Raw genomic sequence first — 24830 nt, 5'->3', positions numbered from 1 at the left:
GGACGCGCTCGGGCGTATTCACGGACACTGACCGGTCATGTCTCAAATAATACAATGCACATTCGGATACCTCAAATTAGAAACCTCAAATCTATATTATTACATGCAACGTAGCGATTTTTACGCAAAGATCATCCGGTCAACGTGGCCATGTCCGGCAGCCGGCTATGCTCCCCAGAGTGTTGGTTCGGTTGCCGGCAAGATAGAGTAGGGCATGGGATACGAGCTGGCTCGCGGGACTAAAGGCGCCGCCGTTTCCCATGCCCTACTCTTCCTTGTCAAAGCCCGGAAATTTTTGGGTGCCGGTGGACGTCAAATCGATGATGGATCGTCCAAGAATGAGCCGACGGCATCCACCACAATGCGGTTGCAGTGCTCAGACAGGTGCAGCGTACTGGGTGCCGGAGAATGAGACTCCGCCTCGCCAACGTTCACCGGTGCGAACGGTGCCGCCGCGTCCCGCACCGACTGCCGCGCACGGTGGGCACGCCACGCCATGTTTGCGTCAGCGACGCTCATGGTGTGTCGATGGCCTATGCGCGCCAACAGGGGGTAGCGCGTCAGCCACCGCGTTCGATGCCAAACGGACCGCACCGCTTCCGGTGAGGCAGCGAAGGCTGCCCTAGCACCGGATCCATGTGCCATTTGGGCGGATGCAATGGAGTCCCGACAGAAGGAGTCCAAGTGTTGCCGTGCACGGGCCTTCTCCTGGGAGTGGCGGAGCGCAAACCGGACGACCATCTCTTCTCCATGGCTGCTTGGGATGAGCTCGGGGTCGACGGACCTAGAGGTGAAGGACTTGGATCCGCTGGCCGCCATCCCGGAGACTGACAGGCGACGTCGGGGACGAGATTGGGTGGCGGAGGGGAGGGGAGTTGAGTGAAGTGGCTATGGTTTGATCCGGCGAGCGGATGGGGAGGAATATATGTGGGGTAGGGATGGGCCGGCGTGGGCCACGTCCGACGCGGCGGGCGTGCCAAGGCGCCCTCACATCCGCCCATATTTGGGCTGGATATGAGGGGTGTCGGTCAGGCCGAGCGTTTGAGTCCCGTTTGAGGCACCCGTCTGGGTTAAAATTTTACGACCGGACAGTGACCGAGCAGCTAGCTCGAGCGTATGAGGCAGGTTTGAGGCGCCTGATCGTAGATGCTCTTATTGTCAGATTCATGCAATGCCTTGTCGAATCGCATATCATTTATCAATTTGCAATTAGCTACTACTATTAAAGGAAAGGAAGACCAATACGCAGCTGCCTCCTCCATAAAGAAATTAGGGTTCCTTTGCCTCCCGCCGCCGGTCCGCCTCGTCTTCGATGGCCTTACGGTCATGGAGGCGTGGTGGATCGTGGCCCTTGACGGTGGAAGGGCTTTGTTTTTTTATGTTACTTCGAGTTTTGTTAGATTTTGTGTTTTGCTCAGGAAGGCAAGATGGCGGCGACTCCCTATAGATGGAATAAGCTTCTTCCGGCCTAGCCGTCGTCCGGGTGATGTAGCATTGTCGGTGGGCGTGTGGATATGTGTCTCTAGCTATACCTGGGCATACCTCGGGCCGGGCCAAAAAAGCCTCGTGCTGAAAACTCAGGCCCAAGCCCGGCCCAACCCGGTCGTCGGGCCTACAAAATCGGGCCTGAGCCCGAAAAAGCCCGACATGGCACGGTCGGCCCGGCCCAGCTACAGCTAAAATCTTGTGTTGCGCAAGCCCGAGCCCGGGCCAATGGCACGCTCGGTCTCAGCCCGACCGGGCTCGGATCTGGTCGCAATTCGTCTACTTTATGTGTTTTCAGGTTTGATCCTTCCGATCTACGCTACTCTTCATCAGGGGCGGTTTCTGTTCTGGTGCACTGGTCTTATAGGACCTTAGCACGACGACTTCCTGACTGTTTACTACAACAAGTTTTGCCCGGCTCCAGTGACAAAGGGGCGATTATAGTGGCGCGCCTTCGGCTCGCTTCAGTGCTTGTCATCTTCGCTAAGTGGTCATGGATCTGGATTTAATTTTTATTAATTTTGGTGTTCGTAGTACTGCCATAATTAATGGTGAATACGTTGGAAGGCTTTTTGTAATGAAAAAAGATCACAGGTCATTTGCATCAGCTGCATGCTGCAAATGATCTGCGATTTGCAGCAGCTGCATGCTTATCTAGGTCACTATTCCGGACTGGTGTGTCACGCCATGTGCTGGTCCCATCACCAGTCAACTCGACTAACTGGACGTTTCTTTCTCTCTCTCGACTAAAGCTTTGCACGTTCTCCCCAAAATGCTTTGCATGGGGCAGTATTTTTTTTCCTTTTGCGGGGAAACTTTGCACGTTCTCCCCAAAATGCTTTGCATGGGGCAGTTATCTGTCCCCCTCTTAACTTTTGCAAGCGATTTCTGGAAACTTTTGCAAGCTGCATACTCTGTCCTCTTGTTGATGTTCCTATTTGTACCTGGCACAACTGTTCCCGATCTGGGCTGATCGAGCTAGCTGCAGTGATCTAGATGTGATGGTGTAGGTACATCTATACGTGTTCTAATTATTACACATCTAAGTGGATGAATCAAGCATAAAAAAAAGAAAAAGAAAATACCTACATGAATCTTGACGTAAGATCAATGACATGGGATTTAGATGTGCAATACTTATGGCACATCTAGATGACAAAGAAAATATCCACATGAATCTTCACGCATATTCATAACCGGGTTCAATAATTGCGGTGCGTAATAATGGTAATACTGTACATGGTTATGAATTCTAATTGAACACGTTGTTTTATGTTCAACTTTTGAGTTTGATGCCTCTACAACCGGAACATATATGAGCTCAAGCAAACAACAAAACCCATTTCTCTTTAGGGTCCAAGGCGAAGAAAAATTAAGTGCCTGTTCGGTTTCACTCCACTCCCTCGACTCCGCTCCCGGAGTGGAGCAGGCTGTAGCTCGTTTTCACAGAGCGGCTCAAGCCCAGCTCCACAGCTCCGCGGAGTGGAGCGGGGCAGAGTGATTCCAAACAGGGCTTAAATAGGTCGAATCGATTCATGCAGGGACCATCTAGCTTTTTGAATTTTTTGCTCTTCACTTCATAAACAGTGATGGGACGGGACAGCAACCCTCTACTGCAACACCTTGCGCCTGACAGTGCGTAACAGTGTCCCAGCGTCCGGTTTCCTTTTCAATACTGCCTCCTTTACTGTTCACATAGGCCAAAATCCATTCGCCATGCAGGACACGCACAGATCGTCAAGTTGGCCAGTGTAGATGGACGGCGAGATAAACGGGAGCCCCGACCCCCAGGACCTAAAAGTCCAGTCTCATGAAAATCTTGTGATAGTGAAACAATTATGTATATATATATATATATATATTAGGCACATGGTAGATTACTATTTGTAAGCATTGATAGCAGGCAAAAACTGCGCTCTTTTTGAAGTGGAAGGTTGCCCATCTGGATCCACTAAGTGATGTGCCATAGAGAGGGCACTTCTAGTGCTTCGGGAATATCACCTGCGTTGCAGAAGAATTTACAAAACGAATGCAAATTTCCTATATCTAGAAAAAGGATCAGTAGCTTAAGGTTGCAAAGTAACATTTCTCTGTATGTGTGACTTTTTAGCGTGATTTGGCCGTACAGTGCTATGATTGTTTCTTCATGAACAACATTTTAGAACTTCAAAAACTAATGTGCCTCCTTCACAATGAACAGTGGCTTCAAACACTATTGAATTAAGTACGACTCAATTCTCTAAAATTCGGCTTTGTAATTATAAGGATTAACAAATTAAGAAGAAAATAATTGTTGATTCCCACTTAAAATACAAAGTACTCCAAGGATAATGCATATCCATTCCAAAGTTCATTGGAATTCAGTTGTAAAAATAGTGGGGTTACTATTTATGTGTTGGTTTGCTTGTCATTATTCCTCTGATTCAGCTAGCTGGCTACTCATTCCCTTCGTAAGAGCAAAATAATTGTACATCCTTCGATTCAAGTATAAACAAAATAGTAGTCAGTTTTTTTTTTGTTAATACATATGCAAAACCAACCGAAGCATAATTGAACATATGATAAAAGCCTATAACAAGGTTCCAAAAGACTCATAATCTGATTAATATAACAGAATGGAGACTGAATTACTCTGAATAAGGGAACATCCACAAGTAATAACAAGAGATCTCAATCGGTTTTAGCTTCCGACACAAATCTCACGGAATTAAATATGTAAGATATGCCGAAAGGGAATTGTCCATCATGAAGCAATGCATGAGGTATATCAACACTTCAGCAGTCCATGATCGTGTATACCACATCCTCTCTTTCCTCATTTAATTGTGTGACACATCATCCAAAAATTCTAGCTGGCATGCATGATACCACTTATGATACTCCCATTCTCGTAAATCAACTACATCGTGTATGGATGATCTAAATTGAGAAAACTAGGATTGCAAAGGGTGCAAGGAGGAAGCCCAGCGATAAGTGTCTCTCAATGATACGGGGCTGCGCAGCGAAGGAGTCTCTTCTAAGGAAGAGTATCTTGCGGCAACGTGCAGAGTATTATCTAGTACACCCTAAAAGGAAGGCTAGAGGTGTTATAAACACGCTCGAACTACAATCATTACAAAGATGCTTAGCAAATAATTGTGTCGCTAAGTTTTCCTCCATCCGGGTGCAAGACATGTCAAAACCGGATAAAATGTGCTCATCAATCTGACAAAGAAAGCCCATGATTTTTTTTCCGAAGAGGAGGTAGAAAGCCCCGGCCTCTGCATTGTGATGATTTCTTACCTCTATTTCTTCCGAGACTTCTACATAGGAGTACTAACCAGCACTTGGCCATCCGTTTCAACATGGATCTGCTGCCACACTTCTGTAGCTGCATTTGTTACACCATCTCTGAAGGGGAGTGTTCCACTGTTAAGGGATTTGAACGTTTTCACATATTCTCCTACAGTAGCAAGCACAAACTCACCATCGGATCTTGCATCAAAGGCCACACCAATACTGATTTTATTGATACGCATCATTGGATCATACCATTTTGCAGTTTTTGGCAAAAACTTCGAGAGGTGCTATACCTTTAGTATTATTTTGACAAGTCCATAAGGTCCAGCTTGTGCAGGTTATACCCCCCTCCTCCCCATCCCCCCCACACACAGACACACGCTCAAACATGTTTGCAGTGAAAACAAACTTGGAATTTTTGAAATACTTCGCTGTTTCTCTGGATTTATTCCCAATGAGGTGCAAATGAGTACGGGCTCAACTTTAAATATCTGTGTCACCTTTCTTGTTTGTTCCAAACTAATGTACAATAACTCAACAGTCAGAATCATTTTTTGTACTGATCAAACTAGTATTTGATGATCGCCTATTAATCCTCAAGTAAACTTTAGCCGTGATGTGTTTTTATTTCAAAGAGAACACAATACGGTACGTACACGCCCTAAGGCAGAGGAGAAAGAAAATATGTAAAAAAAACGACAAGACTTACCTCAGGGTGGTAAAGGAAACCCATCTCTGCTAATTCTATGAGCTAGAAGAGAAATGTCATGAATGAAAGCATCCCTCCATCTGTTGAAGCTAGGCCTTTCATTCCTGAAGACTCTACCATTCCTTACGATCCAGATATCCCAACATGCAGTGAACACCACCTCAGTGAAGAAAGATTTAGCAAAATTCCTTCCGGGCGCCAAAGCATTGTCCCTCATATCCACTCCCTATGGACAATCAATCTGCAAATAATTCCAACCTCTGCAACCGAAGTTGCACATGAAGAACAGATGATCCCTGTCTTCCTCGGTGTGAGTTGGACGCAGAACACATGTATTTGGATCAGACATTCCAATGCCTTCATGCAAGTATAGATCTTGACTGCTCAATCTATCCATCACAATCAACAACGAAAAGACCTTGATCTTCATGGTACAACAACTAGCCCAAATCCAATGGCGGACGTAATCATGATTAGTAGTTAAGCACTGACCACGTCCTTGCTGACGATGCATGACCGTTTGAAATGACGTACAAGCTGGTCATGTGCTTCAGTTGTCAATAGTTAAGTTGGAACGGATCTAAGCCAGCTAGCTGCTGGAATCAAGGACTGACCCCTGAAACAACCAAGCGCTATTGACTGACCGATTAGAAGAGCTCATTCCACGTCGGCGCCCAAAGCAAGTGTTCATACGAAATTAAGTTTTTCCTTACTAAAATCCTGAGTCGCGTCCTTGGGTCTCTTGCAATACTGTTAGCTCATAGTTCATAGATGGTATATACACAGTACTCCCACAAAAAAAGTATATATACAGTATATTTTCAAGTTGGCCGTCCAGTTAGTTTAAATGGGGAGTATTTGCTGATAAATTGATGCATAGTGTCCAAATACATCGATCCTTTGGGAAGGGCAGATTTTTTTTGGGTGGTAGTTTTAAATTTACATAATAGTTAAGCCATGTCTGGGAGGCTATAAAGTCATTTGTCATGTTCTAAATTTTTTAAGCTCAAATTTCATACGTGGTATATTTCAACTTGGCCATCCACTTGGGTTAGCTACACTGGGGAGTATTATCGCCGCTTGGGGGCGAGCCGGCGGTTTAATCGGTTCTGGGGGCGGTTGGGCATCCAGCCGTTGAAGGAAATATGCCCTAGAGGCAATAATAAAGTTATTATTTATTTCCTTATTTCATGATAAATGTTTATTATTCATGCTAGAATTGTATTAATCGGAAACATAATACTTTTATGAATACATAGACAAACAGAGTGTCACTAGTATGCCTCTACTTGACTAGCTCGTTGATCAAAGATGGTTATGTTTCCTAGCCATAGACATGAGTTGTCATTTGATTAACGAGGTCACATCATTAGGAGAATGATGTGATTGACTTGACCCATTCTGTTAGCTTAACACTTGATCGTTTAGTATTCTGCTATTGATTTCTTCATGACTTATATGTGTTCCTATGACTATGAGATTATGCAACTCCCGTTTACAAGAGGAACACTTTGTGTGCTACCAAACGTCACAACGTAACTAGGTGATTATAAAGGTGCTCTACAGGTGTCTCCAAAGGTACTTGTTGGGTTGGCGTATTTCGAGATTAGGATTTGTCACTCCGATTGTCGGAGAGATATCTCTCGGCCCATGATTTGGCGACTACCGAGTCATTTGTCATATTTCAAATTTGAAGGACCTCGCAAATGCTTACTCGGCCATGCTTGTCTCATAGTCAAGTATTACAAGTTTTATTTTGATCTCTACTTTAGTGAAGAAATAATGAACAAATTAAGCAGCCTGCAGGATATAGTGTTATAGCATGAAGGTTCAATTGAACTGTCAATTATAATCACAATTAACTGTATACTTAACCTTAAAAAACTGAAAATTTACTTCTTAGATGATAGTGGAGAACTGGACATGCACATAACTTAAACTCCCATTTAAAACATCACTACGATTTGTTCAATATAGAACACCAATGGTTCAGCACACCAAGTCTGGATAAGCACGTATATCAAAACAGAAGACAGAATGCAGAGGCAATTGATCTGAATATATGGCAATTCCGCTGTTGATCTGATGAAAAAATTCAATGGAAAAGTTTGTTGCTTGCCTTGATGATGCATCTATAGTGAGTGTCGTAGCCAATGCGCTGCCACACACAACCTAAGATTCTTGTAGCTCCTACTAGGCCCAAGCCCACCTCATAGCAATTGGTCCAAAGATTACTGACACAACTACTAGTCCCCAGAAAGATTTCGCAATTTTCTGTATAGCTCCTCCCAGTTTAGTCCGCTTGATCCTGCCACCAGCCAACTTAGACATGAAGTAGGCAGGCCAATCCATCTCAAAGGGTATAGCACTCTGGACACTGCCGCGAAACCACTCGGTGACCATCTCCATTGCACCAGTTTGGATGTCTGCAATGTACACACAACCTTGATTGTCATTGTCCAGCAGTTTGCCACTCATCTCTCCGATACACATGCATCGCACAAGGTCGATCTTAATCTGCGTGGGTCGTTTAAGCTTGATCATGTTTGTGCGGTACCAGCGGTCCACGTTGTCATCCTCACTCTTATAGTCACCTTACATGTCCAGATCTCCAGCATGGTGAATTTCCTATACAAACGAAGTAACGATAGCATCCCGTCGTTGGTGACACTAAGCATTGGTTCACTATACAAGTTGAGGTCCATTTGGTTCGGCGTGATTGGGAGCCTTGTTAAGGACATGTGGGCAGTCTTAGCGCACACACTGAGCGTGTAAAAGCTTGACGTCCGCCTGAAAAGCCAGTGTGCCGCGCCTTGGCACACGACGGCGTTGGCCTGCTGGGGCGCCACATGCACGCCATGCTCTAGTGTGCCAAAGAACTGTCTAGGCGTGCTCCAGCTCCACTCAGCGGGCATGAACACATGGAGATTGTACCTGGGCTGACCTTCGTCGACACTGATGATTAGCACTTTGAACGAGACCGAGTAGATTGGCCATCGCCGTTTGTCAGAGCAGCAATCCAGATCGGTTAGGATGGTATACCCTACCATCGTGAATTTTCCATTGTACTTCAGCGGGGGGAGCTCGCGACCTACGCCCGCGAGCGGATCGCACAAAGCCAGACTGAAGCTTCCCTCGGTCGTCAATTCGTCATATTGTTGGGGTAGACGAGTTCGACGATGTGATTGAGAAGAAGGCCACGACGCGCGGTGAGCGGCACCGTGTGCAAGCGACCATCCTTGGGGAGGCCGCGGATGTAATGCCCGAGGAAGCGGTAGCGGTCTCCGAGCGGCGACCATGGCACCAGGGCGAACGATGGCGCGGGCGCAGAGATGATTCGTGCTGGTCGCTCTTCACGGGGCAGTGGTGTGACGAGGAAGCCGAGGAGGAAGGACGGGTGGAGCGCGCCCTCGGGCCAGCGGCTGAAGAGGAAAGAGGCGTTGGCGATGAGGTGGCGCCACCGCTTGCACGTCGCGGCGCAGCGGAAGAGGGCAGCGACGCCCGGCACGCGCACCAGGATCTCCACAACGATGTCGTCCGGCAGCGTCTCCATTGATCTTCGCTAGCTAGGGCCGGCGCGGCGTAACGAACTTGTTAGCGTCTTAGCGATGGATTGGGTTGGGTCTCGATCCGAGTTGTATGAACCTTTTCAACGCCCTAATCTTGTTAAGGACTGACGTGTAGGAAATACATAAGGGGGGCCGGCCGAAGTTTCGGCCGGTTCGCCGATTGTAAACGTTTCCCTTTGTCTTTTGTACATTTTTTTTTGAGAACTGTCTTACAAGCCGGTCGCTCAAGTTGCTCGCACTGCTTGCGCCGGAAGAGAATCATTGATCAAGTCAATAATACAAGCTATTCCAATGTTCAGTATGAGTTGCTTCCTTCTTTCTAAAAAGGTATGCAAAAGTTTGACATCTAGCATGGCTAAACTTTGGTGGAGCGGATCCCTTGATCGACGTGCGATGCATTGGTTGGCCTGGGATAAACTTGCATCTCCAAAAGCCCAAGGGGGTATGGGCTTCCGGGATTTGAAATTGTTTAACTTGGCGCTGCTCGGGAAACACGGGTGGAGATTCATTACAAATTCGGATTCGCTATGCGCCAGGGTTATAAAGGGCCGGTACTTTCCCGATGGGGAATTCTTGGAGGCCACGGTGCCGAAGACGGCCTCTGCTATTTGGCGCGCAATTGTCGCAGGCAGGAAGGCGCTTGATGTTGGTCTCATCAAGAGGGTTGGCGACGGGACTACTATCTCCACTTGGCATGATAAGTGGATCCCAGGTTTACATACTTTGTCCCCTATGATTGTACCAGGAGGGACGATGCTGGGAACTGTGGGCCAGCTAATTGATAGAGACAACTGGTCATGGCGTCAGGAACTAATTCGTGACGTGTTTGCTGCACCCGACGCGGATGCAATACTGAATATCCCACTACGCAGATGTGGCGGCGATGATTTTCTTGCTTGGGCCCATGAAAGAAGCGGCATCTATTCTGTCAAGTCGGCGTACCGTGCTCTTGTGACTCAAAAGGAGCGTCTGGCTCTCGAGGAAGGGACGGTTGCCGGATCCTCATAGACTGAAGAGGGGGTTATCAAGATCAATACCGATGCGGCTGTGAATTTGGACTTCAATAAGGTGGGAGCTGGAGGTGTTGCTCGTTCCAGCAAGGCCTTGTTGGGAGCTTGGAGTAAACCCTATATAGGGTTATCGGATCCGTTCATTGGAGATACCATGGCTTTGTGTGATGGAGTCATCTTTGCTAACTTGCATGGCTTCTCACATGTGATCGTGGAAACAGACTGCCTGGAGATAGTTAATCTCTGGAACACTCGTCATAACAGCCTTTCTGTTGTGGCTCCCTTCCCTGTAGAAATTGGAGAGCTAGCTTCATCTTTTTCTTCTTTTGTTGTTCAACATGTAAACAGGGCAGCCAATGTACCGGCCCACCTTTGTGCTAAACATGCAAGCACATTGTTGGTCACCGAAAGTTGGACTGGCTCAAGACCTTCCTTCCTACTCACCAGCCTTTAGGCGGATGATGCTAGGAGTGCCTTTGTTGAATAAAAGCTCTCAGATTGAGATGCAAAAAAAAAAGTTGCTGGCACCCGTAGTGCCGTTTCTACATGGGCTTGTTCTTGTTTTTCTTCACTCTGGGCCTCAGACACGTGTTGGTCTCTGCTTTTTTTTTCTTGTCTAGCACTGTTGAAACCTGTGTTCGGCTTGTGGGGTTTTTTCTTCTATTTTTTCATTTCTGTTCCATATGGCGTGAGCTGATTTTCTATTTGCTAAAAAAGCTGACTTTTATTTTCACTTTTTTCTTGTTTCTTTTCTATTTACTGTGTGTTCTACTCCCTCCGTCCCATAATGTAAGACGTTTTTTGACAGCACACTAGTGCCAAAAGGTGTCTTACATTATGGGACAGAGGGAGTATTTTTTTTCCTTTTATCTTTTTTAACCTTTTCCTTTATAACAGTGTGATTCTTGCTAGCTTTCGTTTTGGGGATTTGCTAATTCTTTGTCGAATGAGAATTAGTCAAGTTTCAGTTGATTCGGTAGCCATAAGATCTTGACACAAAGATTCATGCAGTCCATCATTTTTCTCGTTTCTTGAAGTTGACGCACGGACGTGTTGTACGCAATGGATGGTAGTTCTTTTTTCTATGGGCGAGTGATCAATATGCCAGGCCTCTTTCGTGGCCTATGCTCTTTTGTCCTACTTTTCTATTGGGGCCGTGTGTAGTTGCGAGGGATCTACACGAGCCTTTTGCTCTAGTACAACTGGCCAGTTTTTCCAGAAGCATCTAAAATTTGTATTTTTTGTATTCCTTTTGTTTTTCTTGTCTGACGTTTCTATTTTAATTTTTATAGTTTTCTTGGTTTTTAGTTTCTGCCTTTTGTTTTAATTTTCCTCTGTTTTAAGGTAATATAGAATGATAATATATTTTTTATTTTAATTATTATGCATTACCATTTTTGTATTTCTGTTGCATCATTTTTTTATATTTTTTATTTTTTTAAAGTTATAATTGTAATTGTTCTTGTTGACTAAAGCATCGTGAACCAAGTTTTAAGTGTGGAAGAAGTATGAAAGTAGTGGATCATGCTATTCCTTCACCTTTTCCCTCTCTTCCTCCGGACATGGTTTTCCTCAGAGCCAGCAGGTCAAACTGGAGTGGGGGTGGGAATGTGATATCTACCCCGTGCGAATGCAACCTAGTGGTGTTTTTTGTCAAGGGAATTTGCATGCCTGCCACTAGGTGCGGAACTGTGAGTGTCCGCTTCGACTGTAACTTCTTGGTGTTTTGCTGGGGGATTTGGACTGGGGAGTTGCACGTCTGCCACTAGGCGTGCAACTTCAAGTGTCGTCACCAACAACAACGACATGTGTTGTTATTTTATGTGTGTGGGGGGGAGGGGGCAGTTGCATGTCTGCCACTAGGCACAAACTACAAGTGTTGCCCTCAAATACAATTACATGTCTTCAAGGCTACTTTAACTTCGTGGTGTTTTGTGGGCGAGGGGTAGTTGCATGTCTTCCAATAGGCATGCAACTGCATGTGTCGCCTTCGACTGGAACTGAACCTTATTTTGTCTCTGGGCGGCGGGAGGGGGCACTTGCATGTGTACAGTAGGCACGCAACTGCACGTGTAGTGCCCTGACTGAAACTGCAGTTGCATGTGTACACTAGACATGCAATTGCAAGCGCCAGCCTTGAATGTAACTACATGTCTTCTTGCATGACTGCAACTGAACTTTGTTTTGTACGAGGGCGGCGGGAGAGCGAGGAGCACTTGCATGTGCACACTAGACATGCAAATGCAAGTGTCGTCATGCCCCGACTACAACTGCGTGTCTTCCATAACGATCGTAACTAAACTTTGTTTTGTTGGAAGCAGGGGGAGTAATTGCATGTGTACACTAGGCATGCAACTGCAAGTGTCGTCCCCAACTGCAACTGCATGTCTTCCATCACGACCACAACTGAACTTTGTTTTGTTGGAGGGCGGCGGGAGAGGGGGAGCAGTTGCATGTGTACCCTAGGCATGCAAACAGCAAGTGTCGCCCCTGACTACAACTGCATGTCTTCCATCACGATCGCAACTCAACTTTGTTTTGTCAAAGGGCAGTGGGAGAGGGCGGGGGCAGTTGCATGTGTACACTTGGTATGCAACTGCAAGTGTCGCCCCCGACTGCAATTGCATGTCTTCCATCACAGCCGCAACTGGACATTGTTTTGCCGAAAAGCGGCGGGAGATGGAGGCGGCAGTTGCATGTGTACACTAGGCATGCAACTGCAAGTGTCGCCCCTTACTACAATTGCATGTCTTCCATCACACCCGCAACTAACCTTTGTCTTGCCATATGGAGGTAGGAGAGGGGGGAGTTGCATGTATGACACTAAGCATGCAACTGCAAGTGTAGCCCTCGACTACAACTACATGCCCCTAACACAAACACAACTAGGCTTTGTTTTGTCTGATGGGGGTGAAAGAGGGGAGCAGTTGCATGTTTGACACTAGGCATGCAACTGCAGGTGTAGCCTATTGAGTACAACTGCATGTCTCCAAGCACGAATGCAACTGGACTTTATTTTGTCAAATGGAGTTGGGAGATGAGGCAGTTGCAAGTGTATGTTAGACATGCAACTTCAATTGTCACACCCAGCTACAATTGCATGTCTACCCACCCGACTACAACTGTTCTTTGTTTTGTCGGGGGCGGTGGGGGAGGGGGGCAGTTGCATATATGATACTAGGCTTTCAACTACAAGAGTTTCCCTCGACTGTAATTGCATGTCTACCCATTCGACTACAAGTGACCTTTGTTTCATTGAAGGTCGGTGGGAGAGGGGGACAGATGCATGTCTGATACCAGGCATCCAACTGCAATCATTGCCCTCGACTGCAACTACATGTCTTGCCACTAGTATTAGAGATGCATTAATTAATTTGTATTTCTGTGTGAGTCTCATTTTGCGTTAGGAATTGCATGTCTTCCATCACGTCTATATGTCTGTCACTAGGCATACAACTGCAAGTATCGTCCGAACTGCAACTCTATGGTGTTTTATGGGTGCGGCAATTGCATATGTGCCACTAGGAGGGGGTCGGCCATCGTATCATTGTTTTATTTATTTTTCTTCATTTTTCATGATTTACTCTTAATACATTAATATTTGTATAAATATGTAAACACATATTTAATATTTTGATTTAAATACGTGATGAACATTTTTATATTATGCAGTGAAAATAGAAAAATGCGCGATGAACATTTCATAATGTACAATGAATATTTTTATGAATACACGATCAATACTTTTTGTATATATATGAGATGATACATATATAGGATTATGCACAAAAAAATACATATATAGGATGACCATTTATACACAAGAAAACACCAACAATTTTTAATTTTACATAATATATAGGTTGTTTCACATTTTTTAAATTAATTTCATAGTTTATTTTGGATCTATGAAAAATGGCTGAAACAGAACGTGAGCTAGCAGAACAAACGCTCATGGCCTATGTAAGCAACTGTTTTTCTATAAGAAACACATGTACAACACAGTACACCTTTTTTTTGTGTGGCGTAGTTTGCTGTTGTAAAAGAAACAAAGCCCATGTACGGGAGTGAGCCCAACAAAAAGGAGAAGACAAGCTACGAAACATACCTAACAAGAACAGACCCAACCTCAATAGAAAATCAGTCACGCACGGTAAAACAGAAAACCAAACGAGTAATACGTACGTGAGGAAAACCTGTCATGGCTATCGATTTTGTGCGTGCCGACATCAGTCGACTGAGATTTCGTCAAGTCTCAGTCGACTGATACGTAGACAAATCTATGTAGCACCTGACAACTTTTGTGTAAATGAATGGACCGATCACATGTCATTTTTTGAACATTCTTTTGCAATGGCAACTAATTGATCATTTTCGTATTACTTTTCACATTCACGGCAAAAAAAATTATACTGGCATAGCAAAATTGATAAAAAAAAGTCCATGTTAAATTAAAATATGCATTTTCCATGGTAATTTTTGATCTTTTCTGTTCATGTTGTTTCACATACACGTCAATTTTAATTACACAAAGATGGCTAGTTTTGATAAAATACCATGGCAAATTTATACATGTTTTTGCCGTGGCAATTTTTGCTCACTGGTTTTTGTATTATTTCAAGATGGCAATAGAAATTTATATATAAGCATGGCAATTTTGACAAAAATACCATGAAAAATATGTATATGCATTTGCCATGCAATTTTAATCTTCTTTTGTGTTGTTTCACATTCATGGCAATTTTATTATACAAAAAGTTTGGCATTTTTGATAAAAATAAACATGGCAAATTTGAATATATTTGCCATGGCATTTTTGATCATTTTTTGTGTTGTTTCACATAGACGACAATTTAATTACACAAAAGATGGCAAGTTTTTGATAAAACACCCTGCAAATTTGAGCATGCTTCTTGCCATGGCAATTTTTACCATCTTCTTGTACTATTTCACATTTCTGGAAAACATTTTTCTTATATCAGCATGGCAATTTTGATTTATATTCCATGAAAAAAATTGATTATGCATTTACCGTGTCGGTTTTTGATCTTTTTTGTGTCATTTACAAACATGACAATTTAATTACACAAAAAGCTTTTCATTTTTCATATATATACCACGAGAAATATTGAATATGCTTTTGCATGGCAACTTTTGATCATTTTTTTGTGTGTGTTTTCACATGCATGGCAATTATCTTACATACATGGCAAGTCTACTTCAAGTTAAATGTGCTCGTGACCGATTGTTTTCACGTACATGGCAAATCTAGTTCATGTCTTACATACATGGAAAATCTAGTACATGTCAAATTTGGCATGCCCAATTATTTTCACATACATGGCAAATCTAGTTCATAGAGCATGGCAAATCTAGTTCACGTAGCATGGCAAATCTAGTTCATGTAGCACGACAGTTTTTTTTATAATTGGCCATGGCAAATATTTTTTTTGGTAATTGTCCATGGCAAATTTACTTTATGGACCATGGTATACTGTTCATTCTATTTCTACGTGGCAATTTTTTGCCATGACATTTTCCTGAATATAATTTTTCGCCATGTCAAGGAAGTTTCCAAGGCAAATCTAGTTCAAAACTACTTCATGTCTTACATACATGGCAAATCTAGTACATGTCAAATTTGTAATGGCCGGTTATTTCCACATACATGGAAAATGTAATTCATATAGCATCGCAAATCTAGTTCACGTAGCATGGCAAACTAGTACATATAGCACATCATTTTTTTTCCTGTTGATGCTCGAACACTCCTATTTATGATGTGTGTGATACTTTTGGGAATGACGTTGTTGATGTACCAAATGTTTGTTCCATGTCTGAACTTGTAATGCTATATTATTATCTATGATCATATTTTCCCGTTCATGTTTTATTTAAGAATTAGTATAGCATCTCATAGTTCAGTAAAATGATAGCATAAATGAAAAAATGTAATAGATTTCACTACGAGCATCTCAACTAATATTCATTAGATAAACCCCCACCATACCATTTTTTTACTTTCCCAACGTGCCAAACATCTCCACTAATAGCCTGAAAATTTGATTCTAATATGTTATTAACTCTGCCATGGCAGAAAATATAAGCTACTACGATCTGAACACCAACTCGTCATTTTTAAAATTATTTTTCTAACCGGCCGACCACTTTTTATGACACCAAACATTTTATGTGACACTACGAACCACCCTAGAAAATAGATATGTGTAGTGACGCCCAAATGTGTCGCCGAAAATCAAGCCAGAACATCGCCAAAATTGGCTAGGGCGCTGCCCCGGGAGGAAAACGCCTTGTGACGGTGGACCATCATAGAAAATGGTTTTAGGCTACCGTTCCTTTTTCGTCACCGGGGACTTTGCCATTGAATAGAGCAATTCTTTTGGTGAGTAGTGATTTAGAGGTAGGGCCAAGACAGCTCGGCATAGGAGGTGGCTCGGGCGAACCAAAAACCTTTCTTTTGCAGGTGTAGAACTTTAATCCATTTTGAAATAAATGTTCTTCAATCAGCTGGAATTAGCTGCAAATAAAACCAATGTAACAACAAGCAAAATATTGCGTGCAACTGAGGCAGGAGGGGTGTGTGTAAAGCGGGCGGCCAAATGCAGCTCGGCAAGGCCCCGTCTTATATTTAAGGGTGCCACACCCACACGTCTAGTCATCGCCCGTCTTGTTTTCTTTCTCTCGCCTCTCCCCTCACTGCCTCTTCTCCCCTGATGCCTCAACAAAACATACACCGACACAGCTCACGCCCCATGCCTACTCACAAACCACACCGTCGGCCACGTCCCTAGAAGGTCAGTTAGAATGCAAGCGATCCCTCTCTCTCCCCCTATCTCTCACTCTCTCTACATCTCCCTTGATTTATTTGGTCTGTTTGTACCCTGGAGCTGATCGATTTGATTTCTGTGCATGCTTTGTTTTGTCTCCTCTAGATCTTGTCCGTCGTGCAGTCTACCAGTCTCAGATTCGATTTGCTGCCACATTATTTTGCATGGGTTCGCATCGATTAGTTTTTCTCCCGATTCGGTTGATTAATCTGGCGACGTGCATACGGGAGCACGTAGATCCATCCATCTCATACAATACTCCTAATCACTGTGTATTTTGTGCATGTATTAGATTCATCCCATATATGATTTGGTTTACTTCATGATTCCAGTTTTATTTTGGTTTCGTACAAATAATCACTGGTATGAATCAGTAGCCCACTTGGGTGACACGGAGAAGGGAGACAGGGGCAGTCTAAACAAATTTTCAAATTAGGGTGAATTAAAATAACAATTTTATACCATTATCAAAAATGATTTTATCATACTAATATATTAATGATTTTAATTTATTTAGCGGAAACAAGCAACCACACAACAATGTTGTCTAATATTAATTATGCCATTTCTTATTATATTTAATGTTGTTACTAAAAAAACAAATATGTGAAATTTCAATTTTGTGTTTAGCAAAACTTGTCTTTCAATAAAAGCTGGAAAATTGCATAAATTATATGGTGCATATGTGTTGGTATATATATCTTAATATGATCAAATATCATTATTGAGATCTCAAAAAGTGTATTGTCTAACTAATATCATTAGTGGTTTGTAGTTTATTATTACATAAACATATTTATAGAACCTCCTAGAATATAAATCGAACCATTTCCTAGCATACTATAAAAAATTTAGAGTCCTTCCTAGCATATCCATATATAACACAACAATCGAAGTTACATGCCAGGTATTTTAAAACATAAAATCATTTTGGTCAATGTTTCTAAGGTCTTGGGCTGATGAAGTTAAATGTTTTGTAGCACAGATAATGAGCAATGGGTTCTTCAAGAGCCCTGTGCATAGGGTCGTGACATATGCATAGAAAGAGAGGCCATCGATGCCTCTAGACTATTCTGTTGACCATGAGAGATATCTCGAGCCATCAGCTCAACTGATTGATGAGAAGAGACAAGCATTGTACATGATAGTGAATGTCAAGGACTACATGGCCTGGCTGTACTCTCAAGGACGATGGTTATTGATACACTTCAGATATAATCATATAAATATGTGGTATCATGTGTGTCATGCAAAAACTTTCATCATTTTATGACCAATGTTTGTATCATGTATTTCTAAATGCCAAGAATCACTTTGTTCAATAACACATGTCATTTCAAGTTTTTGCATGTTCCACATGCTAATAAGAAAAACAAAGTTATTTATTCTTAGTGTGTTATAAATGAAAAATACGTGATGCTGGATTGGTTGTCATGTGCTTTAGTTGTCAATATTAAGTTGAAACGGGCCCAAGCTAGTTAGCTGACTGTCCCCTGGAACAACCAATCGCTCTTGATTGACTGATTAGAAAAATTATGTATGGGATGATATTCAACATTTTTAATTCGAGCATGAAAGGTAATTGTAATTATGACCCATTTTCAACCAATGAAATTAGTGGCATCTGCATAATTTATATTTGGAGCATAGAGTAAAATTTAAATGTGCATGCTACATTATTTAGCAATTTTTTGTTACTCCCTCCGAACTGAATTAGTTGATGCAACCTCTGTACAATGTTGTATAGAGACTGCGTCAATTAATTTACAAACAATTTTGTAAACATGTAAAATATGTACTGCTTTAAACCCCAACATCATTTAAATTGTTCATTTCCTTCCGGAAGCTTTCTACCGGCTAAATGTTCTCAGATATTATAGTATTACATTTGTAGATAGATGGGCGCCGTAAAGTGGACATTCATGTTCTAGTACACCTTAAAAGGAAGGCTGGAGGTGTGACATACCACACGCTTTGAACAACAATCATCAACATGATGCTTAGCACATAAGTGTTCCTCTAACTCCGATGTAGCAGCAGCTGGTGCTTCAGTTGCTGATGTAATAGTAATTAGCACTAACGACGTCCGTGCTGACGACGCATAAATAAATTGAAATTGACGTACGCATGTTGGTCATGGGCTTCAGTTGTCAATATTTAAACTAAAACGGATCCAAGCCAGCCAGCCGCAGTAATCTAGGACTGACCCCTGCAACAATCAAGCGCTCTTGACCGGCCGATTAAAATAACTCATTCAACATCGGCCTTCAAAGCAAGTGTTCATACGAAATTAAGTTTTCTCAAGGAACTCTTGAGTCACGTCCTTGGGTCTCTTGCAATATTGTTGTTAGCTATAAGTTCCTACGTGGCACATAAATGGTATATTGCAAGTTGGCTGTCCACTTGGTTTTAAGTGGGGAATATTTACTGGTAGATTGACGGATACCGACCAGATGCATCGATCCTCTACGAAGGGTAAATTTTCCTTTGGTGGTAGTTTTAAATTTACAGATAGTTAATCCATGGCTAGGAGGCTATTAAGTCATTTGTCATTTTTATAATTTGTTACCTCAAAGTTCATACGTGGTATGTTTCAAGTTGGCCATCCACTTGGGTTAGGTTAATTGTGGAGTATTTGCTGGCAGTTAGATGCATGGTGACCAGATGCATCGATCCCTTTAGGAAGAGCATGTGCATGGGAAAGACTAGATTTTCTGTGGGCGGCAATCTTCTACTCCCTCTGTTCGAAAAATCTTGGTGCTAGATACATTCATTTGAGGGACAAGCTTTTTCGGATAGAGGGACTATTTAACCAATAATTAATCCATGGCTGGCCGGCTATGGAGTCCTTTTGTCATATTCTTCAATTGTTAGAGGCGCTACCTGTTACTCCAGTAGTCTATATAAACAGAGCTCCATGCTTTGGTACTTCCACAGCTAAGTTGCATTACTTGTTGTAGAGCACAAGTACTGACCCGAGGAATTGATCAAGGAGATTGATCAAAGATCCATCTCAGACCTCTCACTCTATTGCAGGTAATATTGTTTGGCAGTTCCTGATCTAAGCTTCATATGCATGAGCTAGCCGATAAAATGCATGAGATTTAACGTTGCCTCACAACTGTTCAAATCAAGCCTATTTTACCCGTATGTCAGATTTGCAGTAGCAATCTGATTTTTAAGTGTAATCATAATATATTTCAGATTCTTCTGTTTGGCACTCCCTCTTACTATAAGACCCATGAAGTATACGTGAAGGTCGTGCAAGTGCAACTATGGGAAGCATGGGAGAAGAACCAGCAATGACGGTGCAGGAGCTCGCCAACGTCCTCGGCAAGCCCGACGTGCCAGCCCAGTACGTGGCGCGCGGGCACCACGATCAGCAGCTCGCCACAGCAGTCACATCACCTATCCCTGTCATCGACCTCTGCCACCTTTTCACAGAGGATGGTGCAGCCACTGATGAGGCATCAAAGCTTCGAGTAGCGCTCGAGTCATGGGGCCTCTTCCTGGTAAGTAACAATCCTATCAGCACACGGTACTTAGAAGTACTCCAAAATTTTAGTACAAGATCAAACATTCATATTCATCTGGCTTATATGTATGTGCCTGCATGCAGCTCAGTAACCATGGTGTAGAAACCACCATGATGGACGACATGATGATTGCTTCAAGGGAGTTTTTCAAGCGGCCACTTGTAGCGACCAGACCTCAAACAGTCTGATCTCTGTGCTCAGGTGTCATCCCTGGATCAGTAATGCTGATACCACACAGTACTTGAAGGATTTATAACAGAGTAGCAATCACACACTTATTACATCGAATGTCTCAAAAGAAAACTTATTACAATAAATATGGCTTAAGGCCATCTAATAACGATAACAACGGAAGGCTTGGAAGATAAGCGAGTCCATCAACTCCAATGGCATCACTGAGTATAGAACCACGACCTAAAGGCACCTTACTCATCGTCTGAAAAGTCTGCAACATGAACCGTTGCAGCCCGAAAATGGGTCAGCACATGGAATATGCTAGCAATGTAACACATAGAGAGTAATGGAAGAATAAAGCTATACTACATGCATATATGGCTGGTGGAAAGCTCTATGGTTACAATTTTGCATAAAACCAATTTTTCCCTACTGCAAAGGAATAAATTTTATTTAACTATCATGGTGGTTGTTAAACATTGAGAATGGTTGACAGCATACTCAATCCCAATTAAGCATCTTCATTAAACCCAAAAAAATTAATTAAAAGTAACATGATGAGATTCACATGATAATCCAAGTACTAGATACTCAAAACGTCCATAACCGGGGTCACGGCTAATCATGATTAGTTTATACACTCTGCAGGCACTACATGGTGTTTGAGAAACGGATGACCGAGACATAGTCTTTCAGAAGCGCTAGCACCTTACGATCGGGTAGACCGTACCACCTACATCCCCTACATCTGCTAGTCTACTACTGTAAGAGTTCGCACAACTTAGTCAACTATGCTAGAGCCCATAGTAGCTTGTGGCTGCATACGGAAGTTTCTAGTATGAATAATCTCATGATCCCTTTGGGCCTGGGTGGTGGTCCAAAAAGAAACATGCAATCCTGGAATACCCAGGTACCTCAATCCACCCAGATGTGTGTTTAAGTTGCCACCTTAAATAAACATTAATTAACAATCTCACATCTGTCATGGATATCACTCACCCAATCCACGTCTACTAGCATAGCATGGCATAATAAGCAAACGTAGAAGTAACTCCCAAGGGTTTGATAATGAAACAAGTAATACGCACTACCTCATCTACTTCCCATCCCACAATTTAATTAGATCCTAATCATGCAATGTTTGAGGATTGATCTAATGCAATAAAACTGGGTAGTAAAGTGGTATGATCAAAGTGTTACTTACCTTGCTAATGATCCACGAAACCTAGAGATTCGAAGTAACAGGCGGCACACTCCGGATACTCTCTCGCAAAAAAACAAACAAGCATACAATAAGTACTCATCTAATGCACAGATAAAACTCAAATAAGAGATCTAACCAGAAAGTTCAACTTAAGAACTCCGGTTTGCAAAAAGAATCAAAATCAAACGAAGCAACGAAAGTCAAACGGCGAAAGAAACCAACTTCGTTTTACTAATCTGGACCTAAGTCAAATTTTACAGAAGCAAAAACTTGTTTAAATTGGTTAAACAGAAAGAGGGTTTCGAGACGAAACTCCAGGCGCTCGAATCGCCTGATTCCGATAAACGAGCGAAAAATTATACTAAAACAAAAATCGGATTAGAAATCGCGATCAGAAATAATCGCGGAAAGTCCAAGAAAAAGAAAAACGACGAACAGATTAACGAACAAACGTTCTTTATCTGGATCTAAATGATGAACGCGTTCGTTAAAACGAACGAACGAGCGAACGCTCGTAATTAAACTAAACCGAAAAAAACCGATCTAATAAAAAAACGGAAACTAAAAAACCGACGAAAAACCGAACGGTTTTCTTGCTTATAAAGGCCGGTCGGGCCAGGTATCCGGGTCAGACACGGCCTGTTAGGTCGGTTCGCGTTTTTTTAAATAATTACACGCAGAAAAACAAATAAAAGAAATACTAAATGGACTCCAAAAATCCCGAAATAAGTTTTCCCCGACTTCTAAATTCAAACCGGACAAAGTGAACATTTATTTGGGGCCTAAATGCAATTTTGCAAAAAAGGCCGGTCGGGCCAGGTATCCGGGTCAGACACGGCCTGTTAGGTCGGTTCGCGTTTTTTTAAATAATTACACGCAGAAAAACAAATAAAAGAAATACTAAATGGACTCCAAAAATCCCGAAATAAGTTTTCCCCGACTTCTAAATTCAAACCGGACAAAGTGAACATTTATTTGGGGCCTAAATGCAATTTTGCAAAACGCACATTTTTCCTAAATTCAAATAAAATAACGAAAAACTCCAAAATAAAATCTTATTTGATTTTATTATTAAACCCTCAATATTTTTTTATTTTGGGAAGGTCATTTTATTCCCTCTCTCATATTTTTGTAATAGAAATAATTGAAGATAAAATAATTAAAATCAAATGATCCTATTCTCAAAATTTGAGAAAACTCAAATATGAGAATAACGAAATCCCCAACTCTCTCCGTGGGTCCTTGAGTTGCGTAGAATTTCTACGATCAAAACCAAAAGCAAATAAAATATGATATGCAATGATGATCTAATGTACAACATTCCAAATTGAAAATTTGGGATGTTACACCACTTGAAGACAAGAAGAGGTACACCAACCTAATCGGCGGTGAGCAGTTCCAGTTTGAGGGGTACGGGAATGACCAGGTGAGGTCACCGGACCAGATCCTGGACTGGTCTGACCGCCTCTACCTCAAGGTAGAGCCTGAGGACGAGCGACGCATCACCCTCTGGCCAACACATCTTGAAAACTTCAGGTCACCTATTGATCAGAGATATCACTTTCCAAATTTCCAGGCCTGGGGTTTAAGTATCATAACATCATATATTGTTGTCTTTGCAGGGATATTCTGCACAACTTCACGAGAAAATGTGGGGGAGTGAAGGACAATCTGCTCCGGGCAATGGCGAAGCTGCTGCAACTTCATGATGACGACTACTTTGTGGACCAGCTTGGGGAGAAGGTTGAAACTAACGTGAGATGCAGCTACTACCCAGAGTGTCCAAGGCTAGAGCTTGTATTTGGTCTCAAGCCTCACTGTGATGGAACCGTTCTTACACTTCTCATGGTCGATGACAGCGTCGGTGGCCTGCAAGTTCTAAGAGATGGGGTGTGGTGGGATGTACCGATCGTACCTCACACACTGTTGGTCATTATAGGAGATCAGACTGAGGTGCGTTTTTTTATAAACTAGTAGCACTAGCAGTACTATTTTGTATGGTCAGGTCAGAACCTTACTGTTTGAGTTTTCCATGAAAAATACTTCCATGGTATAACAAATTTATAGCCTTTGCTAGCATATTCATAATGGAACACAACAATCAAAATTAAATGCCAGGGTTTTCGGATAAAATAATCATTTTGTCAAAAGTTTCTAAGGTCTTGGGCTGATTGAGTTAAATGTTTTGTTTCATAGATAATGAGCAACGGCTTCTTCAAGAGCCCTGTGCATAGGGTCGTGACAAATGCAAAGAAAGAGAGGCTATCAGTGGCTCTAGACTATTCTGTTGACCATGAGAGAGAAATTGAGCCATCGGCTCAGCTGATCGATGAGAAGAGACCAGCATTGTACATGAAAGTGAAGGTCAAGGACTACAATGCCGGGCTGTATGAACATTTCTCTCAGGGAACGATGGTTATTGATACACTGCAGATATAACTATGTGGTATCTATCATGGAAAAATGTGATCAAATTATGACCAATGTTTGTATTGTGTATTTCTAAATGTTACTTGTATTAAGTACTCCGTTTGTTCAACAACACATTCATTTCAAGTTTTTGCATGTTTTACATGCTAATAAGACAATAAAGTTATATATATTACTAATGTGTTCTAAATGAAAACTTTGTGATGCTGGATTGCTGGTCATGTGCTTCAGTTGTCAATAATTAAGTTGAAACATATCCAAGCCAATTAGCTGACTGACCCCTGCAACAACCAAGAGCTTTTGATTGACTGATTAGAAAAATTATTTCCTTATGAAACTCTCAAGCCGCGTCCCTGAGTCTCTTGTAATATTGTTGTTAGCTCTAGATAGTATATTTCAAGTTGGCCATCCGCTTGGATTTAAGTGTGTGGAGTATTTGCTGGTAAATGGATGCATGGCGACCCGAGAGATGCATCCATCCTTTGGGAAGGGTAAATTTTCTTCTGGTGGTAATTTTTTAATTACCGAATAATTCATCCATGGCTTGGCGGCTATTGAGTCATTTTCATATTTGAAATTTGATGGA

The 24830-nt window shown here is 42.4% G+C and overlaps 1 protein-coding gene and 1 pseudogene across 1 annotated transcript; one reads left to right on the top strand and one right to left on the bottom strand.

Moving 5' to 3' along the window:
- Window positions 1-7666: 7666 nt before the first annotated feature.
- On the bottom strand, window positions 7667-9026 carry LOC125528333 (annotated as a pseudogene).
- Window positions 9027-19870: 10844 nt separating this feature from the next.
- Window positions 19871-24341, top strand: LOC125528332 (protein SRG1-like). The gene is made up of 7 exons (XM_048692812.1): window positions 19871-19936; window positions 20105-20412; window positions 20520-20597; window positions 20936-20939; window positions 23173-23350; window positions 23437-23767; window positions 24011-24341. Exons 2-7 carry the CDS (start codon window positions 20176-20178, stop codon window positions 24251-24253), a joined length of 1071 nt encoding a protein of 356 aa, XP_048548769.1. The 5' UTR covers window positions 19871-19936; window positions 20105-20175; the 3' UTR covers window positions 24254-24341.
- The last annotated feature ends 489 nt before the right edge of the window (window positions 24342-24830 follow it).

This window comes from Triticum urartu, unplaced genomic scaffold (assembly GCF_003073215.2).
Source record: "Triticum urartu cultivar G1812 unplaced genomic scaffold, Tu2.1 TuUngrouped_contig_4799, whole genome shotgun sequence".
Lineage (NCBI taxonomy): Eukaryota > Viridiplantae > Streptophyta > Magnoliopsida > Poales > Poaceae > Triticum > Triticum urartu.
Note: the sequence above shows the minus strand (reverse complement) of the source record. Positions and strands in the feature narration are given on the sequence as shown.

What these genes read in the sequence shown, in the direction of transcription:
- LOC125528332 (XM_048692812.1), top strand. Translation starts at nt 20,176, where the DNA reads ATGGGAAGCATGGGAGAAGAACCAGCAATGACGGTGCAGGAGCTCGCC. An exon ending in AGTCATGGGGCCTCTTCCTG is followed by an intron (nt 20,413 to 20,519) that starts GTAAGTAACAAT and finishes GCCTGCATGCAG; the next exon opens with CTCAGTAACCATGGTGTAGA. An exon ending in ACACATCTTGAAAACTTCAG is followed by an intron (nt 23,351 to 23,436) that starts GTCACCTATTGA and finishes TTGTCTTTGCAG; the next exon opens with GGATATTCTGCACAACTTCA.